Raw genomic sequence first — 17,171 nt, forward strand, 5'->3', positions numbered from 1 at the left:
TTAGTTGCTCTGCAGCATGTGGGATCTTCCCGGACCAGGGCTCAAACCCGTGTCCCCCGCATTGGCAGGCAGATTCTTAACCACTGTGCCACCAGGGAAGCCCAGAGGGGAATTTTTGAAGTGTGTCAATGTTCCATTAAAGATCAAAGAAGCTCAACTAAAAAAATTGTGGACTGACTCTCACAACTATGGATTGAGCAAAAATTCTTTTTTGAAAGGGTTATTTTGAAGATTATTACTCTAATACTGGAGAAGCTAAGGTGATTGGCAGTGGAATGAATCAGAACATGTACAATTCCTTAAAAATTTATTTATTGACTTAAATAATTTTGCCTATAATACAGCCCTTTACACTTTTTTTGTAAAAAAAAAAAAAAGACGTGTATACACACAGAGGAAAAAAACAGAAAGAAATCCATCTCCAGGTCATGACCTGTGAACTGATTCTAAGGGTCATTTTAATTCTTATAAAATTGATTTTTTCCCCCAAATTTCTTCAATATACATGTATTACGTGTATGATCAGAAAACAAAGTTTATATGTAAATAAAAGAACATCGAGACTTCAATGGAAGGGGGCCGAAGGGTATTTCAAACAGTTTTCAAGAAGACCAACAATAAGAACACATTCCATTTCAACCTCACCGGTTATCAAAGAGCAAGGTGCTGCTCTCAGCTGAGGGCGTTAACAGCCCCGCCAGGCAGACAGCAGGTGTGGTGTCCGGGGTCCCCCAAGATGTTTGCATTTGAATTTCTTTTAAAATAGGAAAAATGAGTATGAAAATGAATCAAACCGAGATTTTATCTATCTTTTGCCAATGCAGTTGTCCAATAGAACTTTCCCTATTTGTCATGGAGGAAGGGCCTGAGACCAGCCCCAAGGACGCTGGAGGAACGATGGGGGCGGACACCTGGGATCATCGCCGTGGCACCCAGAAGCAAGCCCGTCTGGACCCAGCTCGGAGCAGCGTCGGCCTCCGGGACCTGGACGCGCCTGACAACTACTGTCGGTTCTCCTCACACTGAGATGGTATTACTTTTGTTATCACACAACCAAAAATATACTAAAACGATGCCTTAGGCTGTTCATTTCCTTTATCTCAAAACTCTCACTTCTAGAAATCTACTCTAAGACAACGCTAAAGAAGGATAATGCAAAAAGATGCTATATGAAGAATGACTTGTAACAGTGAAAACTTGGAAATAACTTCTGCATCCAACAAAAAAACAGCTAATAGAACATCACGCCCCCATCCAGAAGGACAGCTCCAAAGACAGTGAGGCTCTGCGGGAAAAAGAAGTCCTGCTATGCAGGTAAGCAGGGGAAAAAGATTAGAATGTTGACTGTATACACCGTGTTTAATGTAAAAATGCAATATCAAAAAGCAGAAGGTAACGTACCAAAGTGCGAAATGCAATTTTATTAAGAATTATGGGTATTTTCCCCTTAATTCTGTATTTTCTGTAAAGTGGTTATTTTGCCTCCATAGTTTAAAAAGTATACTAAAAAGCATTTCATAAACTCTAGCACTTTATACAAATGTGAAGTATCATCACTGAGAAGGCAGCTTATATCTGCTTAGAACTGAGCAGAAATGACATGAGTCCCAGATGAACACCGTCTTTTTCCTTCTCCGGGGAGCACGGGGCCCAGCTCCTCTCATAGGGCTGAGCTACGTGGTACCTGAGCGGCCCTGCAGGTGGCCTTGCCAGCCAGGGTGGAGGTGTGCTTCCAGACACCTGTGTGCCAACACTGCACCCTGGAGGCACACCCCTGTGTCCTTCCAGCTTCCAGCATGGACGAGGTGGCCAGGCATGAGGCTGGCATGTTAGGACCCGGCTACGTGGATGCTGGGCCAGGTTCCAAGACAGCTGCGCTAACAGCATGACTAACAACATGACTCTGCAGCAGAGCTATGTGAGTGAAGCGAGTCCAGGAAATTTGCTTTTTCCCAAATGCCTACCACCTGAGCTTATTCTCTCCTGGAATATAACGTTCACTTAGAAGTAATACTGTTCATAATTCAGTTTTTTTTTTAATTATCATTCTAAACGTAAGAGTTTACAAAGGAAATTCCAGATCGAAATCACACCAAGAGGCTGTCCAAGGACACATGACTGACATACCTCCTTTTCATATGCAGGGAAGATCTGTCCCCCCTCAGTGACTTCCAAACCCATCAAAGAAAAGACCGGAAAAAAAAAACCCAGGAAGACTGTACATCCTCAAACGCGCTCAATTCTCCTCTCCTACGGTGGATCCCTTCCCAGGAGGTGACAGCCTTAAGGGGTGTTTCCGGGTGGGCAGGTGGGTGTCTCTCGCACACATGAGTTAATTTCTGGGGTTGCTGCCCACGGGGAACTCCTTCCGGCCAAGGGTGGGACCACGCCCAGGAGCTCAGCCACGCCTAGGGCATCAACAGGGCCCACGCTGCTCCCGCCGGAGCCTCCTGTACCCAGTAGGCTGCCAGGCATGCAGTAAGTGCTCAGCAAGCGCTTGTCGAACTGGACGGCAAAGGGCTTCTCCCTGCTGTGCAGCCTGCGGTGCTCTGCCAGGGGGCCGCTCCAGCCGAACACCTCGCCGCACTCATGACACTTAAAGGGCTTCTCCGCGGAGTGGGTCTTTTGATGTTTAATGAGACAGTGATTCTGGCTGAAGGCCCGGCCGCACTGGCCGCACTTATAGGGTTTCTCCCCGGTGTGGACGCGCTGGTGCACGATGAGCGACGAGTGGCAGCTGAAGGCCTTCCAGCAGCGGCTGCAGTCGAAGGGCTTCTCGCCGGTGTGGACGCGCTGATGCACAATCAGGTAGGAGTGGGAGCTGAAGGCCTTGCCGCACTCGTTGCAGCGGAAGGGCTTCTCGCCACTGTGGACGCGCTGGTGCACCACCAGGTACGAGTGGCAGCTGAAGGCTTTGCCGCACTGGCTGCACTTGAAGGGCTTCTCGCCCGTGTGGGCACGCTGGTGCAGCGTCAGGCGGGAGCGGCTGCTGAAGGCCTTCTGGCAGTCGCCGCACTGGAAGGGCTTGTCCCCGCTGTGGAGCTTCTCGTGCACCGTCAGGGACGAGTGGCAGGCGAAGGCCCGGCCGCACGCGCCGCATCGGTAGGGCTTCTCACCAGTGTGGATCCGGCGGTGCCGCGTCAGGTGTGTCCGCTGGTTGAAGGCCTTGCCGCACTCGCCGCACCGGTAGGGCCTCTCACCGGTGTGGACACGCAGGTGCATGCCGAGCAGCGAGCTGCAGCTGAAGGCCTTGTCGCAGGCGCCGCACTTGTAGGGCCGCTCGCCCGTGTGGACGCGCCGGTGCACGTTAAGGGATGAGTGGCAGCTGAAGGCCTTGCCGCACTGGCCGCAGAGGAAGGGCTTCTCGCCGGTGTGGACACGCCGGTGCTCCAGGAGGTTGGTGCTCCAGGTGAAGGCCTTGCCACACTCACCGCACTTGTAGGCCTTCTCTCGCGCGTGCCACCGCCGGTGCAGTGCCAGGGCCGCGCTTCGCTGGAAGGCCTTGCCGCACTCGCCACACGTGAACGGGCCGCTCCCGGCACCCGGGCTCCGATGCCTGACTCTGCTGGACTGCACGCTCCCCACGCAGCCGTCCGGAGAGGCTCCTTCTGCGGGAAGGCTGGGCTGGGCCAGGAGGGCACACCTCCGGCCAAGAGCCTCCTCAGACACCACATGGCCCCATCGGTGCTCCTCTGTGGGACCGTCCCTGGTGCTGGCGGCCTCACATTGTGACAGAGCAGTCGCCAGGGCCCCCTGGGCGCCCCTGTCACCAGGACCGGGGCTGTGGAGACCGGACCTCGCCAGCCCACCTGCGATCAGCTCCCATGACGGTTCTTCTTTGTAAACGCACAGCTGCTGAGACCATGGCTCCTCCACCTCAGGCCCCGGCTCCCATTCTGGTTCTGTAAGAAATGGAGATACTACCTTCTGAGAGCAGGCGGAGGTGCGGCGCTGGGGCTCAGGGCTGAGATCTGCCGGGAGAACAGGTAAGTGCAGGAGAGAGAGTAGAGATCAGCAGGGGGAGAGAGAGAGCGCAAGCTCAGGGCTGTGCGGAGGGGAGCACTCAGGGCAAGGCAGGCAGGCTGGCGAGCAGGGAAGAGGAGGAAGAAAGAGGGAAAGGAGCCTTGGAGAAGCCAGGGGATGCTGAAAAGAGCCAGGGGGCGGGGGGAGGACAGAGGAGCAGAAGGGGCACTGAGCAGGTGCAGACGGAGCAGGGCAGTGGACCGCGGAAGGAAAGCAGGCCCCATGGGGCAGTGGGGGTGGGGCTCCACATCCTCCCACTGCATCCCACTCACCTGGACCAGCCCCTCCAGGGACAGCTCTAGGCGCCCACCATGGCTCCTCGCCTCGTTCCAGGTGAGAGATTACATCTGGCTTGCAGACGGGAGGCCCTGTGTGAAGGGAGAAAGCGGCGTGGCTCTGGGTGCTGTGCTCTCCAGACCAGCCCACAAGCCCAGCAGCCCTGGAGTGGCCCCAGCGGCCTGAGGCACGGAGAGGTGGTGCCAACTTCAAGGAAGGGGGCCTGAGACATGGAACCCATACTGACATGTGTGTCTGAGGACCCCACAGGTACTGACATGCCCCATCTAGGGCAGGCTGGGCTTCCAGGGCCCTGTCCACCCCCTCCCTTTCCTCTGGGCCCCACCCCAGGACCAGCCACACTTCCAGGTAAAGATGCCAGTTGGTGCCACAAGGGCCTGGGGCATATACCACAAGGAAGACTCAGGAACACATACAGACTGGTGGATGCCCAGACTGCGGCCTCCTCACCTTGGGAGCCATCTTACCCAGGGCAAGAAGGTTCTGGTAGTTCTCCAGCATCACGTCCCGGTACAGGGCCCTCTGAGGGGAGTCCAGCTGTCCCCACTCCTCCTGGGTGAAGTCCACGGCCACGTCCTTGAAAGTCACCAACTCCTGGAATGACACACATGTTCTCTCTCACCCAGGATGGGAGTCAGTCCACTTGCGTTTTTGGGTGACTGAGGACCTCAGTAGCAGAGATAACCTCGGGTGACCTCCTGAGCGCAGAAGATAGGGCTGTAGACACCATCTGTCCTATAGCCCCGACGCACACACCACAACTCAGCCAGGAATTGCCACGCAGCCTGGCCTGGGAGGGCCCAGCTAACTGGGCAGCCCACGTATAGGTGCTACAGTGGGGGCACAGGCTGAGGCCATAAATTCTGGCCAACTTACAGAACTTGAAATATAATACAAAGAGCCTCAAACCCTATTCAAGTCCCATCATCACTGCAAAAGGCCCCAAACCCAGACAGGAAGCCCTCACTGCACCCTAAGGAAGGACCCTGTACTGCTCCGTGTCCTTCCTGCTTGCCCCCCACTCTTTCCTGCCAGACCCCTGCTCCCTTACCCTCCTGGGGCCACATCCCAGCCCACCCCCTCGCAACCTTCTCCCACTTTCCCCCAACACTGGCCCCTGGTCTCGGGGTAACCCCCCCAACTCGGTCACTCTGGTTCCAAGTGTCCTGAAAGTCCCAAATGACTTCCCTTATGTGACTCCTCCTCTGGAACCCCAGTATTCTGCCGGCCAGGGCTTCTTACCTCTCCAGCTGGGCACGCCAAGAGGTTGGAGACCCAGTGCCTGTCCCATGAGAAGAGAACAAAGAGCAGCCCAGGCCACATACAGTCATGACAGGGATGCATTAGAAGATAGGCAGGGACTTCCCTGATGGTCCAGCGGAAGACTCTGCACTCCCAATGCAGGGGGCCCGGGTTCGATCTCTGGTCAGGGAACTAGATCCCTCATGCCGCAACTAAAAAGATCCCACGCGCTGCAACTGAAGACCCTTCACGCAGCAACGAAGATCCTGCTTGTCGCGACTAAGACCCAGCACAGCCAAATAAATAAATAAATACTAAAAAAAAAAAAAGGTGGGGGTTGGGGGGACACAGAAGTGGTGGGGCAAGCAGGTCCTCAGCAGTAAAGTGAACTGGAGTCAGGGAGGAGGTGGGGAGGCAGGCCACAGTGGCCAGAGTATGAAGATAGGTATCTACTCCAAGGTGACAGCGTCTGCATTCTGCGGCAGGCAGCATGGGGGGAAGGCAGGAGGGGGACAGGCGTGAACAGGTTCTGAGCATGGGCCCAAGGAGTGACCTGGTTAAAAAAAGCAGCCTGGTAAAAACTGAGTTTCAAGTTCTGTTTCTAGACACAAAGGGGTAATGGGCACCAGATTTGCCCTCCTTACCTCAAACAACTAGTAAACTGGGTAAGATGTATGAAACAATGGTCAATTTCCAGACACTGGACAAAGGACAGCTCAGAACAGAGACCCCTGAGAACAAACAAAGTGAGCCCTACAACAGCCTCACCTTCCCACATGTAAGTAGTCCCTGATCACAGTGCAGGGTGTGAGAATCCAGAGAGAGCTTGTGGTCCAAGGAGTTGAGGAGACAGAGAACAGAGTTTGGGGAGACCAGGAAACTAGAATTTTCAGGGCAACGTGCCACAGCAAAGGGAGCCACACAGGCTTGGAACTCTGGATGTGCTCAAGATTGACTGAGGAATGACCCCAAACCAGGGAAAGAAACAGCAGAAAGAGGTGTGTGCAGGACAATCATTAAAACTCAAACAGGACTGGGAACAGTCTGTGCTCCAACCGGCCGGAGTGAATGTCCTCCTGCTCTATGGGACACTGAGTAAAGTCCCCAGAAGGATGCTGCTTCAGCAGTGGGGCAAAATTAGCCTGAGATTAAAGACTTCTCTGGACCCACCTTAACAAAACCTAAAAGTAAGCTTTGGAAGGATCCAACTGACTCTAAGTAATTTCACTGCATCACAAAACATTTAAGGAATTAAACCCAACACCCAACAAAGTAAAATTCACTCCATCTAGAATCCAATCAGGTAACTAAAAGGAAAAAAAGTTAATAAAATCAGAATTAAAAGTATCATAAAACTAAACAAAACAAAACAACAACAAAAAAGTATCATAAAACAGTATTTGTTTACCTCAAAAGAAAGCGTTAAGGGTGAAAGAGAATTAAAAAAGATACAAGACGTAGAAAACAAATAGCATAACGGCAGATATAAACCCAGCCGTATGGATAATTATGTTAAATGTGAATAGTCTAAATATCCCAAGTAAAAACTACAGATTGTCAAATTGAATTTGAAAAGTAAGACCCAGGCTTCCCTGGTGGCACAGTGGTTAAAAATCCACCTGCCAATGCAGGGGACATGGGTTCAAGCTCTGGTCCGGGAAGATCCCACATGCTGCAGAGCAACTAAGCCAGTGTGCCACAACTACTGAGCCTGCACTCTAGAGCCCGCAAGCCACAACTACTGAAGCCCATGTACCTAGAGCCCATGTTCTACAACAAGAAAAACCACCACAATGAGAAGCCCACGCACAATGAAGAGTAGCCCCTGCTCACCACAACTAGAGAAAGCCCGCACGCAGCAATGAAGACCCAAAGCAGCCCCTCTGCAAAAAAAAAAAAAAAAGATACCCAGAAAATTCTCCACATATTTAGAATTAAACAATACACTCCTGAATAATACACAGTTGAAGGAGAAATTACAAAAAAATTAGAAACTATTTTGAACTGAAAAAAAGGGAAATACAACAGAAAATTTGTGGAATATAGCTAAAGCAGGACTTAGAGGTAAATTTATAGCACTGAATGCTAATGAGAATAGGTGTCAAATCAATACCTCAGTTTCACCCTTAAGAAAACAAAGTAGTATACACTGATGTGTATAAAACTGATGACTAATAAGAACCTGCAGTATAAAAAAACAAACAACAAAAAAACAACTAATACTAAACTTTCTTTGGTTATTTGTATGGAAATATGTTAATATAAATGTTTCAAACATTACATGAAATTTCTGAAAATCTTATATGTTCTGGTATAATGTTAAGTCATAATTCTAGTTATTACTTTAAAATGTATATCTCAGAAATAACTAAATTTCCTTGTCAATTCCATTATTATGAACTTTCATCAAATCTTTAACCGTGGTCATTTTTAAGTCTTTTGTCATTTACAGACAGTTCTGGGTGTACGCTGATGCTTTCGCAAAAATGTTCCTACAAAAGGGTTTCATCTTCAAGGAATTCATGGAAAAGACTCTGACAAGTACAGGTTTCTGGTAACTGACTATACTGCTGAACTGAATGAATAAGCATTTTCAGAACTCTAACGGAAAACTGATGAATTCATAAAAGTGCTAACAAAAGATCAAGATGAAAAAAAAATTAATTACATGGGACTGAGTGAACTGATGACGATGATTATAATTTTTGTGACTTTCTGTTTGAATAAAAAAAAAATCCCACAAGGACTCAGAGGCAAAAAATATACAAATCAATTTTCACTGCAAAGTAAAGGAGCTGTTACAGTGGAGAATTACTGGACTGAATGTCAATATTATGACATAGTATGAGTGTGTTTCGTGTTTGGTAACTGCAATCATTGTTGCTTTTGTTGTGGTCATCCATTTACAATGCTTGGTGTCAGTTTATTTATCTCTTGTAAAAATAAAATACTGTGTGTGTGTGTGTGTGTGTGTGTGTGTGTGTGTGTGTGTTGTGAAAAAAAAGAATTCACTGGTGTAGGTGGGGTGATATTTGCATAATTACTCCTGTAGATTTGATTATTTATTTTATTATTTTGATTAAGCAATGCTACAATGCTAAAAGAAAATGCATACTTAGCTGTTAGCAGGGTTGAAGCTCCTGATGGTTGTAAGAGCTACCTGCCTGAATTTGGACATTAGCATTTTATGCAATGAATTAAAAGCAAAAAATCATTTCAAAAAAAAAAAAAAGAAGCCAAAGTAGCTACCTCCCTGGTGGTCCAGTGGTTAAGACTCTGCCCTCCAATGCAGGGGATGTGGGTTCGATCCCTGGTTGGGGAGCTAAGATCCCACATGCCTTGGGGCCAAAAAACCAAAAACATAAAACAGAAGCACTATTGTAACAAATTCAATAAAGGCTTTAAAAAAAATGGTCCACATCAAAACAAACAATCAAAAAAAAGCCAAAGTAAAGAAAGGAAATAATAACCAGAAACTGATGAAAAAGAGCACAGAAAAGCCATAGAGAAAATCAATGAAACCAAAAGATGGTTCTCTGCAAAGACCAATAAAATCAATAATTAAACATATATTTACTATATGACTCAGCCATTCCACTCTTGGGTATTTATTCAAGAGAAATTAAAACACACATCTATACTTATACTCCAATATTTATAGCAGGTTTATTTGTAATAACCTAAACGAGGAAACAACCTAAACGTCCATCAGTTGGTGAATGGATAAACAAATTGTGGAGTACATATGCAACAATGTTATGTGCTGAACTGTGTCCCTCCAAATTCATATGTTGAAGCCCTAAGCTCCAATACCTTAGAATGTGACTATATTTGAAGACAAGGCCTTTAAAAAGGTAATTAAGGTAAACGAGGTCATTAAGATGGGTCCTAAAATGGTAGAATTAGTGTCCTTATAAGAAATGGAAATTTGGACACAAATATGTACAGAAGGGAGAACGTGAGGACACAGAGAAGCACCATCTGCAAACCAAGGAGAGAAGCTCAGAAGAAACCTATCAACACCTTGATCTTAGACTTCTAGCCTCCAGAACTATGAGACAATAAATTTCTATTGCTTGAGCCACACAGTCTGTGGCACTTTGCTGTGGCAGCCCTAGGAACCTAAAACAAATGGAATATCACTAGACAATCAATAGGACCAAGCTACTGATTCAAACAAGGAAATGAAGTCAAAAGCATAATGCTAACTGAAATAAGTCAGAAACAAAGACTACATATCTTATAATTCCACATGAAATTCTTAAAAAGACAGAATTACACTGGATGCCAAGGGGGTGGGTGGAGAAGATGGGCTTCAAAGGGACATGAAGGAACTTTTTGGGTGATGGAAAAGTTCTATATCGTGATTGTGGTGCTGGTTACACGACTGTATACACTTGCCAAAACTCACCAAATCCTACATATATAAAATTGGAGAAATTTATTGTGTATAAATTACACCTCAATAAACCTGATCCAAAAAACCCACCGGATTTCAGGGAAATGAGAAGGTCGGAGTGAGGACACATGCTGAGAACGTGCCCATAACTAAGGCATGCAGGGATGAAGCATAATGGTGATGGCACTGGCAGAAAGAAGGAGGAAATGGGCAGAAACAAAGCTCCAGAGACATCACAATGCGGTGCTGGCGAGAGAGCACTGTCAGAGGCTACGTGGTTTCAGTATGGAGGTGTCAACAGGCAAGAGCAGGACAGGATTTGAGCCTTGGCACAGGACTTTCTGAGGGGTATTACCAACCCACCAGCAAAAGCCCATGTCTGGTGTGTCTTCATTTTGCAGGACAGGAAGCAAAAGGGTGTGGGAATCAAAGGCAGACGTGGAGGGGCTTCCCTGGTGGTGCAGTGGTTAAGAATCCGCCTGCCAATGCAGGGGACACGGGTTTGAGCACTAGTCTGGTAAGATCCCTCATGCCACGGAGCAACTAAGCCCCTGTGCCACAACTACTGAGCCTGCACTCTAGAGCCTGCGAGCCACAACTACTGAGCTCGTGTGCCACAACTACTGAAGCCCGCATGCCTAGAGCCCGTGCTCCGCAACAAGAGAAGCCACTGCAATGAGAAGTCCGCGCACTGCAACGAAGAGTAGCCCCCACTTGCCACAACCAGAGAGAAGCCTGCGCGCAGCAACGAAGGCCCAACGCAGCCAAAAATTAAATTAATTAACTTTATTTAAAAAGAAAAAAAAAGGCAGATGTGGAAATAAAACTAGCAGAAGAGTCAGAACAGCTCACGGGGGATGTCCCAGCAGAGCAGAACCCTTGACGTAGTATGAGACTGCTGGGAGGGGAGAGTACTTCGGAGAGAGGACCAGTTACTCAAAGACCTGAGAAGCTGGTATTTCAGGAATAATATCTGTGCACAAGAAGGGGAGTACCTCCCGAGGTGGTCACTCTCACACAGACACCACTTTTTCCTGAACCTTTTCAAGGCAAGTTGCAGACATCAGAACATCTCACCTTACATTCTTCAGCCTGTATCTCCTAAGGATGTTCTCTGACACAATCACAATGCCATCATCACACCCATGAAATTAAATATTCATACAACATGATCTAAGATACAGTATATTTTCAAATTTTCTCAATCTTTCTAAATGCCTTTGATAGAATATTTGGATCTATAACCCATCAAGGATCATGTATTGCATGTGCTTGTTATGTCTCCCAAGGGTCTTATAGAACTACAGCACATTCTAACATTACAGAAGCTGGGCATATCTCACCATACATGTTTTACAGTCATTTCTACTTTTCAAGTGGTAAGTTAACAGAATTGCCAAACCCTAAAAAAATCAAAGGATTCTCAATCCTCCTGACCTTTCACCACCTCACACTGTCTTTATCCAGCGCACTTTTCTAAACACTACGATGAGTGGGGGTAGTTTAGGTGGTGGAACAAAATGAGGAGCAAAACCCAAAATCTATAAAAGGAGGGATTTGCACCTCTCCCAGCTGCAGAAGTGGCCCCAGGGCCAATTCCCTGTCGAGCCCACAGATCCTCTAAAACTCCAAGTTCTTCCATGAAGGCCCCATGTCAGGAGCTGGGTACAGAGGAAAAGCACACAGGGACACACCCCCTACCATCACTCTGACCCCAACACTGCAATGCAGCCCTTCCATCAGCTGTTCCACATCCTCCTACCTAATTCCATCCCGGAAAACTCCCCCAAACAAGGACCAACTGCTACAAACATCCCATGGGCCTGAGTGTGGAGATAAGTGAAGTGATCTCATGTGAGCTGTCACCTACTTGCTTGGGTGGCACTAGAACCACTCATCAGAGCTCCCAGCACAGTGCTGGGCACACAGCACAGTCCTCAGCAACAGACACATGGCTGGACTGAATCAGGCTGGAACATACACTCATGTTGATAGCACACCCCGGCGTCACCTGCACCTGTTCCCACGCGCAGAGCTTCCTGAGGACTGGAGAACAGGCCCCCAGGTGTGTGTGTGGGGTGTCCTTGGATGACTAAAGATTCTCGGCGGCCGAAGGAAGGTGCCAACCCTCCACATAAACAACGAAATGTTCAAAAAAGAAAAGACAGCCACTCACCTCGGACCTGCCTTCCAGGAGACCCTGACTCAATTTATCTTCTGGAATCTCTTTGAGGGGAAGAACAGGGTCCTGAGAGGACGGAGCTGGAAAGGAGAAATGAGTCAAGAGGTCTGCTCTGTCCACAGCCACCAGGCACCCCCAGCACGGGGAGAATGAAGGGGAGGCAGGAAGGGAGCCCCAACTTCGTCACAACCTGATAGGGCATCGGGGCTAATTCTGCTACTCAGTGTATGGGTCACTCCCGTTACGGAGGAAAAGCGCCGCCATTCCCGTCCCCATCATCCCCGGGGTGCCCACGGTGAAGAGGAGGAGACCTGAATCCGGGACGCTTTCGGGAACCCAGCCCGCCCTCTCCGTGCAAATCCACAGGCCCACGGCCTGACAAGCCAACCGTACCTGCCTCCCGGGGCTCCGGGGCCTCCATGGCACCCTCCTTTGGCGGCCGCCCCGGGCGGGGGCGGGGCGGGTCCACCTCCCGGGGCTCAGAACCCTCGCGCAGCCCCGCGGGGCCGGCCCGCGCCCCGGGTCGGGGTCAGGCGGGCTCCGCAGGCGCCCCGCGCCCCGGGCTGTGCTCTCGCCCCATCGCTTGCCCCATCAGCCCGTCACCGACGTTGTCCGGGCCCGCGCGGGCCGGCCAGGCCTCGGGCTCTGCCGCCCGGCGTTGGGAGTCGCGGAGGCGGCACACAGGCCTGGGGCGGACGGGCTGACGAACCGACGGCCGGCCGGACGCGCGGACGAGCTCACCCACCTCACACAAGACTGCCGCCGCCACAAAAGAGCTCGGGCGACCGTCGCCAGACGTGCGCCTGCGCAGACCGGACGGGCACTACAACTCCCGGGATCTTTTGCGCCGCGCAGGGGTGGACTGCATTTCCCAGAGGGCATCGGGGCCGGAGCCGCCCTGACGTCTAGCACGGACGAGCGTGTAGCACAGTCTTCTGGGAAGTGTAGTTAAGGCGCCAGCGACCTTGCGCTCTGGCCCCGCCCCCTCTCCCCCATTGCTGTGGAAAGCGCTTGCATCTCGGGGTGTGTGTGTGATATGTGTGGTGTGTGTGTGATGTGTGGTGTGTGTGTGTGTGTGTGGTGTGATGTGTGTGATGTGTGTGGTATGTGTGGTGTGTGTGTGTGAGGTGTGTGATGTGTGTGTGCGCACGCCTGGTGGGGTGAGTGTGGAGAGTTTAGGTTGGGTAAGTGTGGAACATTAAGGGTGAGTGACCTCTGTGTGAGAGGGACAGGGCCCCACGGGCACCTGCTGGGTCCTGACACTTGACCTACCAGTTGTCCCATCCCCAGGGATGGGAGTGGGTCCATTTCTCTTTGCTGGGAAGATGGATTCCTTTGCTTGGGACCACCCAGAACTGGAGGGAAGGGGCCCTCAGGAAGGCCCAGCTCCTGCACTCGGCCCCTGGCCCTTTCTTCTGACAGAGGGGGGATAGGGTGGGGTAGAGTGAGGGTGGGGTTTGGGGGGAGGGGTCTGCAGACTCCCCAGCCTCCCCATAATGGGTAGAGAGGCGGCCACCCTGAGGGTCCTGGAGTTCTGGGAAGGTGAGAGCCCTACTGGGCCTGGCTGGGAACCTCCATGGTGAGGCCCCGGGTGCTATGGGCACAGAAACAAGGACGAGGGTGGGACGCCACAGGGCTGGAAAATGTGGCTGCTCACTCCCAGGCCTTGCTGGGTGGGGACCCAAGGCCAGGGTGGCAGGTACTGAGCGGCTATCCAGCTCGAAGAAGGGAGCGAGTGCCCTGTGCAGTCCAGGGCAGGAGGGGCCGTGGCATCCAGGGGCCTTCCACTAAGACCCTCACTTTTCAAAATTGAGAAGTTAATCGATCCTGAGGAGAGGGTCGTGGGAACTTCTAATTCGGTCAGAAACCCAGGCTTCTGAAGGGGGTCGGGGACATGGCGGGGGGAATGTTCTTGTGGGCCTGAGCCCTTAACCTGTGGGGTGTGATGCCACCCTGGGGTAGACAGTGTCAGAATCCAGTCGAATCCTCAGACACCCTACTGGGGTCGGAAACTTAATTGTTATCATGGGGAAAATCCTCCACGCATTTGGTGACCAGAAGCGTCAGAAGTGAAGTGTTGTCTGTGAAGGGAAGGGAATACACAGGGAAGAAAGACAAGTCGGGAACAACTGGGTTTTTTCCTACACAGGAAGGAACACACTGAGTTTTCCCCTTTACACCTTCTTGGGGGCCGGAGGCGAGGTAGGGTTGGTGGTGGCAGTGGTATCTGTGACCTGAGGATCAAGGAGCAGGACACACACTGGCCCTGAGGCAGGAAGCTGTTGGCATGATGGGCAGGAGGGGGCGTGTCCCTGGGGGCAGGCCCAGAGCCCAGGCTCTGCAGGGAGTGGAGAGGAGCCCTTGGGTTGGAGGGTGAGGGCAGAGGGGGTTCTGATCAGACGTAGGTTTTTTTTTTTTAAAGGAACATTTTTTTAAATAGATCTCTATTGGAGTATAATTGCTTCACAATACCGTGTTAGTTTCTGTTGCACAACAAAGTTAATCAGCCATATGCATACACAGGTCCCCATATCCCCTCCCTCTTGAGCCTCCCTCCCATCCTCCCTATCCCACCCCTCTAGGTCATCGCAAAGCACCGAGCCAATCTCCCTGTGCTATGCTGCTGCTTCCCACCAGCCAACTGTTTTACACTTGATAGTGTATAAAAGTCGATGCTACTCTCACTTCGCCCCAGCTTTGCCTTCCCACTCCATGTCATCAAGTTCATTCTCTATGTCTACCTCTTTATTCCTGCCCTGCAACTAGGTTCATCAGTACCTTTTTTTTTAGATTCCATATATATGCATTAGCATATGGTATTTGTTTTCCTCTTTCTGACTTACTTCACTCTGTATGATAGACTGTAGGTCCACCTACCCCACTACAAATAACTCAATTTCCTTTCTTTTTATGGCTGAATATTCCATTGTATATATGTGCCACGTCTTCTTTATCCATTCATCTGTCGATGGACATCTAGGTTGGTTCCATGTCCTGGCTATTGTAAACAGTGCTGCAATGAACATTGTGATGCATGTCTCTTTTTGAATTATGGTTTTATCAGGGTATATACCCTGCAGTGGGATTGCTGGGTCATATAGTAGTTCTATTTTTAGTTTTTTAAGGAACCTCCATACTTTTTTCCATAGTGGTTGTATCAATTTACATTCCCACCAACAGTGTAGGAGGGTTCCCTTTTCACCACACCCTTTCCAGCATTTAATGTTTCTAGCTTTTTTGATAATGGCCATTCTGACTCATGTGAGGTGATATCTCATTGTAGTTTTGAGTTGCATTTCTCTAATAATTAGTGATGTTGAGTATATATATATATATTTTTTTTCTTTTTTTTGCGGTACGCGGGCCTCTCACCGCTGCGGCCTCTCTCGCAGGGGAGCACAGGCTCCGGACGCGCAGGCTCAGCGGCCATGGCTCACGGGCCCAGCCGCTCCGCGGCATGTGGGATCTTCCCGGACCGGGGCACGAACCCGCGTCCCCTGCATCGGCAGGCGGACTCTCAACTACTGCGCCACCAGGGAAGCCCGATGTTGAGTATATTTTCATGTGCCTCTTGGCCATCTGTATGTCTTCCTTGCTGAAATGTCTATTTAGGTCTTCTGCCATTTTTTTAACTGGATTGTTTGTGTTTTTTATATTGAGCTCCATGAGCTGTTTGTATATTTTGGAGATTAATCCTTTGTCCGTTGTTTCATTTGCAAATATTTTCTCCCATTCTGAGGGTTGTCTTTTTGTCTTGTTTATGGTTTCCTTTGCTGTGCAAAAGCTTTTTTTTTTTTTTTTTGCGGTACGCGGGCCTCTCACTGTTGTGGCCTCTCCCGTTGCGGAGCACAGGCTCCGGACGCGCAGGCTCAGCGGCCATGGCTCACGGGCCTAGCCGCTCCGCGGCACGTGGGATCTTCCCGGACCGGGGCACGAACCCGTGTCCCTCTGCATCGGCAGGCAGACTCTCAACCACTGCGCCACCAGGGAAGCCCTGTGCAAAAGCTTTTAAGTTTAATTAAGCAAGTCCCATTTGTTTATTTTTATTTCTGTTACTCTAGGAGGTGGGTCAAACAAGATCTTGCTATGGTTTATGTCAAAGACTGTTTTTCCTATGTTTTCCTTTAAAAGTTTTATAGTGTCTGGTCTTTTTAAGTCTTTAATCCATTTGGAGTTTATTTTTGTGTATGGTGTTAGAGAGTGTTCTAATTTCACTCTTTTACATGTAGCTGTCCAGTTTTCCCAGCACCATTTATTGAAGAGGCTTTTTCTCCTCCATTGTATGTTCTTACCTCCTTTGTTATAAATTAGGTGCCCATATGTGGGTGGGTTTATCTCTGGGCATTCTATACTGTACCATTGATCTATATTTCTGTTTTTGTGCCAGTACTATACTGACTTGATTACTGTAGCTTTGTGGTATAGTTTGAAGTCAGAGAGCCTGATTCCACCAACTCCGTTTTTCTTTCTCAAGATTCCTTTGGCTATTTGGGGTCTTTTGTGTTTCCATACGAATTGTAAGATTTTTTGTTCTAATTCTGTGAAGAATGCCATTGGTAGTTTGATAGGGATTGCACTGAATCTGTACATTGCTTTGGGTAGTATAGTCATTTTCACAATATTGATTCTTCCAACCCAAGAACATGGTATATTTTTCTGTCTGTTTATGTCATGTTTGATTTCTTTCATCAGTGTTTTATAGTTTTCTGAGTACAAGTATTTCGCCTCCTTAGGTTTATTCCTAGGTATTTTATTCTTTTTGTTGCAATGGTAAATGGGAATGTTTCCTTAATTTCTCTTTCTGATTTTTTGTTGGTGGTGTATAGGAATGCCAGATATTTCTGTGCATTAATTTTGTACTCTGCAACATTACCAAATTCATTGATTAGTTCTAGTAGTTTTCTGGTGGCATGTTTAGGAATTTCTATGTATAGTATCATGTCATCAGCAAATAGTGACAGTTTGACTTCTTTTCCAATATGTATTCCTTTTATTTCTTTTTCTTGTCTGATTGCTGTGGCTAGGACT

The 17,171-nt window shown here is 49.1% G+C and overlaps 1 protein-coding gene across 1 annotated transcript; it reads right to left on the reverse strand.

The window, feature by feature from the left end:
- Positions 1-295: 295 nt before the first annotated feature.
- On the reverse strand, positions 296-13,294 carry ZNF74 (zinc finger protein 74). Its single transcript, XM_033837425.2, is given in 6 exon segments — positions 296-2,364; positions 2,367-3,971; positions 4,296-4,391; positions 4,788-4,914; positions 12,138-12,223; positions 12,537-13,294. Coding segments are annotated over 6 exon segments (1,974 nt in total). The 5' UTR covers positions 12,565-13,294; the 3' UTR covers positions 296-2,332.
- Positions 13,295-17,171: the final 3,877 nt, after the last annotated feature.

Source organism: Tursiops truncatus, chromosome 13, assembly GCF_011762595.2.
Source record: "Tursiops truncatus isolate mTurTru1 chromosome 13, mTurTru1.mat.Y, whole genome shotgun sequence".
Classification (NCBI taxonomy): domain Eukaryota; kingdom Metazoa; phylum Chordata; class Mammalia; order Artiodactyla; family Delphinidae; genus Tursiops; species Tursiops truncatus.